Source organism: Arachis hypogaea, chromosome 10 (genome assembly GCF_003086295.3).
Source record: "Arachis hypogaea cultivar Tifrunner chromosome 10, arahy.Tifrunner.gnm2.J5K5, whole genome shotgun sequence".
Taxonomy (NCBI): domain Eukaryota; kingdom Viridiplantae; phylum Streptophyta; class Magnoliopsida; order Fabales; family Fabaceae; genus Arachis; species Arachis hypogaea.
Window position 1 is genome coordinate 60,794,398 of NC_092045.1, and position 8,194 is coordinate 60,802,591.

Sequence of the window (8,194 nt, forward strand, 5' to 3'; positions counted from 1 at the left end):
TCGGCTCAGGGAGAAAGTCCCACTCTGGTGGTATCACCGGTACGTAGTCACCAGCTAACTCGGGCTCATCAAGAATGATAGGCTCAGGTTCCACCTCATTCAAAGGTTGAGCTGGTATAGGGTGCTCAGGATCATCAGAAAAAGGATGTACAGGGGCGTCAGGATGCAACCAGAATGAAGGAATGTCGTAAGGAGCATCGGGGTCAAAATGCGGGCTAGATAGAGGATGTTGAGAAGCTTGATTAGGTAACGCGTATCATCTAATACGAGGCTCCAATCCCATGATGAAGTAACTGTGATGTATCGGATCCTCGTAGACATAGGGGTCCTCAAACTCATAGAATATCACGTCCGTCTCCATCTGAGGGGGAAGAAGGGAGAGAAGGGATAAGAACTAAGGAGTTCTTAGTAGGGTCAGGGTTGTTAGTTACATTCATTTATTCGATTCCGATTAGCAGATGGATATTAGAATACAGTAAAGTAGTAAACGGTAGTTATAAATGATGGTGTTTTTGCGGAAAAATGAATTTCCAACACACATATCCAACCGGCAAGTATACCGGGTCGCATCAAGTAATAATAACTCACTTAGAGTGAGGTCGATCCCACAGGGATTGATGGATCAAGCAACTTTAGTGGGTGATTAGTTTAGTCAAGCTAACATTGAAGTGAAATTGAGTGAAATCGTAGCCAACAGAATTGTAAATGACAGGAAATTTAAAGTTGCAAAAAGTAAAATTGCAAGTAACTTAAATGACAAGAAAGTAAAATAACTGAAACTTAAATTGCAAGAAATGTAAATTGCATGAAAAGTAAAGGGGGTTGGGTGCTGGAAATTAAAATTCAACAGGAAAGTGTAAATAGCAATCAAACAGAGAAGTAAAAGGTGCAAAATCATGCAACAGATCTAAACAGAAAATGGAAATTGCTTGAAGAATTCTAAACAGAAAAGTAGTGCTTAATTTGCAGCAATTTAAAAGAATGTTGAAGATCTCAGGATTGGAGGAGACTAGATAACAAGTCTAGATCTCAATTCCTTCCTTGATCCAACAAGAACAATTACAGAAGAAGTAAAAGAAAGCAAATTGCAGAAATTGCAGAAGAAGAAATGAACAGAAAGTAAAATTCAATTATGCAGAAAATTAAAGAAGAGATCTCAAGGTGAGATTGAAACAGAAGTTCTTCAATTCTTCGCCCAAGATCCAAAGCAAGAAAAGTAAAGAGTGCTCAAGAAGGAACCAGGAGGAAGAGAGATCAATTCTCCTTCCTAATTCTCTAAGAAATTCCAAAGTTCAAGATTAAAATGCAAGTAGAAAGGAAAATTCAAAAATAAAGTCTCGAGCTCCCCAATTACATAAAACTAGCTCCTATTTATACACTTTCTATTCTTGGATTTTGGGGTTTGGATGGGCTATTGATTTGATGAAGAAATGAATTAAATTGGGTTTTTAATTCAATTTCAGCCCATGAAGGAAAATTGCTTCCAGGAGGCTGCCCTGCCCTTGTGGAGGGCAGGGCAGGATTTGGTGCATGTTGGTGCGGCCTTGGTGCGGTCTGGTGCGTGTTTGGTGTGCAGAATGCTGCCCTGCCCACGCCAAGGGCAGGGCAGGAAAAGTTGGTGCGCCAGAAATGCCTTGGTGCGCTGTTGGTGCTGCCAGAATCAAGAGTTGGTGCGCCAGAATCAAGAATTGGTGCGCCAGAAATTTCCTTGGTGCATAGGATGCTGCTCTGCCCTCGCGGAGGGCAGGGCAGGAAAATTTGGTGCTGCCAGGATCGAGCTTGGTGCGTGCTGGTGCTGCCAGGAATGTGCCACGGTGCGCCAGATCCACTTCTTGGTGCGCCAGATTTGTGCACCATCCAAATGCTGCCCTGCCCTCTTCGAGCCTTGGTGGAAGCATTTTGGTTTATTTTCGCTTGTTTTTGGCCCTTAAAGATGCTTTCGGTTCTTGCCTCAATTGTACGCCAAATACGGATTGCTATATATCGTTGGAAAGCTCTGAATGTCAGCTTTCCAACGCAACTGGAAGCACATCAATTGGACGTCTGTAGCTCAAGTTATAGCCATTTGAAGGAGGCATGGTCATGCTGTGAGCGCCCAGATTTTAACTTAGCGAAAATTTTGCTCCAACCTCACTTTGTTTCAACATGATTCTGCCCTGCCCTTGGCAAGAGCAGGGCAATGTGCGTTGATTGCTTATTCTTCATTAATTTGGTCATGGGCCACGCTTTTAAAAGCATGGCCTAAGGCTCCAAAGTGTACCCCAACTTCAAAGTGTATCCCAAAGCTCTTTTTTTCTCCTTTTTTTTGTGCTTCTTTGCTTCTTTTTCTTCTTATTTCCTACAAGATTTATAAAATTAAAAAAATCAAGAAAATATATCATTTAAGTACAAAAGCATTCAATATTTAAGCACAAATCATCAATTTCTTGTATGAAAAAGCATAGAAAATGGGTATATGATGACTTGTCATCAATAAATAGATAGAAAAACAGAAAACAAAACACAAACAGAAGAACACAAGGAAATAAAGCATAGACATAGCACTCAAGCAGACAAACATAAAGAAATAGTTCACACATAAGAAGGAAAACAACAGAGAATGATGCGCAGACAAGAATGATGCATGTCTAACCCTAGTACATGTCATGAGCACATGTGTCGGTTAGCACCTGCATTCCCGACATTTATCCGGTCAAGAGTTCACGATTTCCCGGATACAATTTTCCGTTCGAATAAATGCGCATATAATTATTAACAGCTCTATTGAGACATCCTCTGCTTTCTACTTGTAGGAAATATACTCTTGGGAACGTAAAATTGCTGTAGGTATCTTAGTTTCCCTACAGAAGCTCTTGGGTTGCTTTAAGCAACAGATAAATAAACATTATCTCTTGGGTTGCATAAACCAACAAATAAGCAAACAATATCCCTTGGATTGCCTCAAGCAACAATTAACTTTTCAATAAGTCCTCTGCTCTTAATCTTTTTACTATGCTCTGATTCCTCTGTTTAACATGTGTATTTAAAGCTTATGTAAATCTCAATATGAATAGTTAGCCTGTCCTAAGTATAGGTTTATTAAGTCTATACTGAAACAGTTTAACTTTTCATATTATACCTAACCCTAGTCGTAACTCAAGAACTAACTATGTTGTCCAAGTTCGTTCGCTAGTCTCTGTCTACTTTTTTGTTGTTAAAACTTTACAGACTTCTTCTTTGTTTTTTTATCTTTTCTTTAGCTCTTGTCTTTCTTTTATCTTTGCCTCACTAATATGTTCTTACCACTCCCTAAGTGTTTTATGAAGGTAATTATGAGATTCTGCGCTTAAAGTTGTCTTTCTAAAGCTTTTACAGAAAACTGCCTTTTTCGCATTATTTTATCATTTTTATTAAAATATTATTTTTAATTAAATATTATTATTTAATATTTTATTATTATTTATTATTTTATTATTAAATTTTCAAAAATTAACCTTCTTTTACCTTTTTACCTTTAAAATTCACTTTTTACCCCGGTAACTTTTAATATTTCTACTTTAACTACCCTAACTTTCAGAAATTACCAAATAACCCCTTAAACACCAAAAATTTTACTTCCTTGCACTTTTAAGGATTTAAAGCCTGTTATTCATTGTTCTTCATCACACTCAAAGTGTTCTTCATGTTCTTCATAAATTCTTCAGATTCTTTCTCTGTTTTTACCCGTTTTTCAGTCTTTTCAGCAACCGATTTTTACCATAATTCATAATAAATTAGCAGCCACTAAAACCCCATCTTTTCTACATGATTTTAACACAAATTGAACTTCAATTTAAGCCTAGGGTTTCGTTTTTCCAGCTGCCCCAAGAACATGAACTTTAAAGCTTGAATTTCATCAATTTTCATCAAAATTTCACCAAATTTTCACCAAGAATCAATCATATATGCAACCAATTTTTAGCACAACCAAATCATATAACATTAACACAACTCAAACACAAATAATCAAGATTAATTTCATGACACCCTACCTGATTTTGCTGCTCCTAATTCAGTTAGACTTTCAGGTGGTCCTTTAGCACTTTTTCCTCCTAAATCACATCAAGAACAACTTTAAATCCAAAAACTCTCAACTAACCAAATCTCACACAGCATGTTAGGAAGTGATTTCTAAACTTAGACTTGCTGGAAAGTCACGTTTCTTGGCCCTCAAGTAAAGTTAAGCATGATTCCTAAAGAAGAACATCAAGAAAACACATGTTTGAGCATGTTTCCTTGAAACCGAATCAAAAGAGAGATGGTGCAGCCATATCACCTTGATTCCAGCCTTAATAAGTCATATGATCATGTGGAGAAAAAAGAGAGGATCATTTTGGTCAGATTGGAATTTTGATTTGAGTTTTAGTTCAGCAGAAATCAAGCTTTGAAGATTTCGAACTAAGAACTTTTCTCTCTTTTTCTCTCAGGGAAATTTCAGCCACAAGGAGCAGATGAACCAGACATGGGGGTTTTGGGTGGTGTAGGGTGAGTTGTGATTGGTTGGCTTGGAGGTGGATTAAAATAATATTAAAATATCTCAGGTGTATAACTACTAAAACTAGGTGTATCGAAATACTTGTGAAAACATCTCTAAAAATTATTTTATGAGCTACTAGCATAAATGACACTAGTAACATATTTATTATGAGAATAAAACATGTATGATGTGGCCTTAGCATTGCTAAAGTCATCAGAGAGTGCTGGTGCTAAACTGCACCAGTAAATTGTGAACCCGATTAAACCGATTTTCTATTTTTAACTAAAACAGACCAGGTAACCTTATAATATCATTCAAGCAGCTTCTAATACTAATATAATGATAATATTACGCTATTATCTCTCTTCTCTCATGAATCAAGTCCGGTTCGTCAAACTGAGACTATTTACGAAAAACCGAATCAAAACTCCTAACCGATACGGTTTTTATGTTCTTCGTGACTGCGTTATCGAGCTTGCCTCGGAAAAGGTTCTAGCTTAAAGATGACATAATGAAAATAAGGATTGAAATACATGATGATATATTAGAGGTTCTCCCCTTACTGATCCTCCGGAGAAATCCGCACTTTCAGAAAAGATCTTGCGTACTCGAAAATCAGGGTTGTTCCATTCTACCCTCCTAAAAGAAAATTTTGTCCTCAAAATTTTAGTTACCTGAGAATAGAAGAGGATAATCAACTTTCATCTTATCTTCCAGTTCCCAGGTGTGCTCTTCTTTTCCTCTTTGTCCCTAAGCTACTTTGACTAGGCGAACAGTTTTGCCTCTTAGCTGCTTATCACTTCTTTCTACGATCTGAACTGGTGATGCTTGATATGTTAAACCGTTTCGTAACTATATTGTTTCCGGTTGTAAAATGTGATTTTCGTCGGGAATATATTTCTTAAGTTGCGAGACATGAAAAACATCATGAAGGTTTGACAGATATGGAGGAAGGGCTATTTGATACGCTACTAGACCGACTCTTTTAAGTATTTGGAAAGATCCTACGTATCGAGGGTTAAGCTTTTTAGTCTTAAGGGCTCGACCTATTCCAGTAGTCGGGGTTACTTTAAGAAAAACATGGTCTCCCTCACTAAACAATAAGGGTCTACGTCTATTATCGGCATAGCTTTTTTGACGGCTTTGTGCTGTCTGGATCTTCTGACGAATTCCCTTTATCTTCTCTGTAGTTTCTTGAACTAAGTCTGGACCCAAGATACTAGCTTCTCCGTCATCATTCCAACTCAATGGTGTCTGACATCTTTTTTCGTAGAGAGCTTCATAAGTTGCCATCCCGATACTTTGTTGGTAGCTATTATTGTAGACGAATTCGATCAAGGGCAAATACTTATCCCAACTGCCTTGATTATCCAACACACAAGATCTTAGCATGTCTTCTAATGTTTGGATTGTCCGCTCTGATTGTCCGTCTGTCTGAGGATGGTATGCTGTACTGATGTGTAATTCTGTCCCCAACGCTTTCTGGAAAGCTCCCCAGAATCTGGAAGTAAACCTCGGATCTCGATCTGAAACAATTGACAAAGGTATCCCGTGCAATCATATGATTTCTTGAATATATATCCGTGCCAGTCTTTTTAAAGTATAGTCAACTCGAATCGGAAGGAAATGTGCTGATTTTCTTAACCTGTCCACAATTATCCAAATAGCATCGTGCCCTATTGAGGTCCTTGGCAATCCCGTGACAAAATCCATAGTGATCTGCTCCCATTTCCATTTGGGTATTTCCAAGGGTTGCAGGGTTCCTGACAGCTTCTGATGTTCCACCTTCACCCTCTGGCAGGTTAAACATTTTGAGACATAGTCAGCAACCTCTTTCTTTAAGCCCGGCCACCAGAACATTTGTTTCAAATCTTGATACATCTTTGTCACTCCAGGATGCATGGAGAATCTACTTTGATGAGCTTCTACAAGAATCCTCCATCGTAAATTTCTAGAGCTAGGCACACAAATCCTATTCTTGTACCTCCAGAGACCGCTACGATCTTGTTTTACAGCTTCTGGTTCCTCTACTTTCATCCGTCTCAGCATCGTTATCATTTCTGAATCCTGTGTTTGTGCTTGCTGAATACTAATCTTAAAATCTGGTGTTATATGCAATTGGGCTAGACAGACTCCACTTGGCGTTTCAATCATAGTCAATTTAAGCTCCTCAAATTCCGCTAGTAGCTTTTCTTCCTTTATCATCATCCAATAGATACTCAAATTCTTCCTGCTTAAAGCGTCTGCCACCACGTTCGCTTTTCCTGGGTGATAACTTAACTTAAAATCATAGTCCTTCAAAAATTCCATCCACCTTCGCTGTCGCATATTAAGATCTTTTTGGTCAAATATATACTTTAAACTTTTGTGGTCGGAGAAAACTTCTAGTTGAGCGCCATACAAATAGTGTCTCCAGATCTTCAGAGCAAACACTACTGCAGCCAACTCCAAGTCATGCGTTGGATAATTTCGTTCATGAAGTCTCAGCTGCCGTGAAGCATAAGCCACCACATTCTTGTCTTGCATCAGCACACACCCAAGTCCTTTATGAGAGGCGTCACAGTATACATCAAATGGTTTCTGTGGGTCGGGTAGTACTAATACAGGTACAGTTGTTAACGTTTACTTAAGTATGTTGAAACTTCTATCACACTCAGCTGTCCAAACGAACGGAACTTCCTTTCGTGTAAGGTAAGTCAGGGGTATGGCTATCTGTGAAAACCCTCTAATAAACCTCCGATAATATCCAGCAAGTCTGAGAAAACTCTGAACTTCTGTAACGATTATAGGTGGTTCCCATTGCACTACTGCTTCAATTTTTGAAGGATCCATTGCAATTCCTCCCTGTGATATGACATGTCCCAAAAATGCCACCTTATTTGTCCAAAATTTACACTTTGATAGTTTAGCATATAACTTCCGAGTCCTCAGTATCTGCAATACAGTCCTTAGATGTTCTTCATGCACTCTTTCTATCTTCGAATAGATGAGAATATCGTCTATGAAAACTACTACGAATTGATCAAGGTACGGATAGAAAATACGATTCATGTAATCCATGAAAATCGCAGGAGCATTAGTTAGTCCAAACGACATAACCATATACTCATAGTGACCATATCGAGTTCTAAATGCAGTCTTCGGTATATCTGATTCTTTTACTCGAATCTGGTGGTAGCCCAATCGCAAATCAATCTTCGAGAACACAGTTGCACTGGTGCGCGAAATTGTGAACAATACTTTTTCACAACTCTCATAATCCCCGGTAGTGGCTCCAAAAACGTGGTAGCTCAATACCATGGCATTACACAACTTCGCACAACTAACCAGCAAGTGCACTGGGTCGTCCAAGTAATAAACCTTACGTGAGTAAGGGTCGATCCCACGGAGATTGTTAGTATTGAAGCAAGCTATGGTCATCTTGTAAATCTTAGTCAGGCAAACTCAAATGTATATGGTGATGAACGAAAATAACACAAAGGTAAAGATAGAGATACTTATGTAATTCATTGGTAGGAAGTTCAGATAAGCGCATGAAGATGCCTTCCCTTCCGTCTCTCTGCTTTCCTACTGTCTTCATCCAATCCTTCTTACTCCTTTCCATAGCAAGCTTAAGCAAGGGTTTCACCGTTGTCAGTGGCTACCTCCCATCCTCTCAGTGAAAGCGATTGCATATGCTCTGTCACAGCATAGCGGAAT

The 8,194-nt window shown here is 38.6% G+C and overlaps 1 protein-coding gene across 1 annotated transcript; it reads right to left on the reverse strand.

Annotated features, from left to right (window-relative positions):
- Positions 1 to 7,117: 7,117 nt before the first annotated feature.
- On the reverse strand, positions 7,118 to 7,555 carry LOC112717581 (uncharacterized mitochondrial protein AtMg00860-like). Its single transcript, XM_025769571.1, has one exon. The coding sequence runs from the start codon at positions 7,553 to 7,555 to the stop codon at positions 7,118 to 7,120; it is 438 nt and encodes a 145-aa protein (XP_025625356.1).
- Between the last annotated feature and the right edge of the window lie 639 nt (positions 7,556 to 8,194).

Coding starts and splice junctions, on each gene's coding strand:
- LOC112717581 (XM_025769571.1), bottom strand. CDS start 7,555: ATGGATTACATGAATCGTATTTTCTATCCGTACCTTGATCAATTCGTA.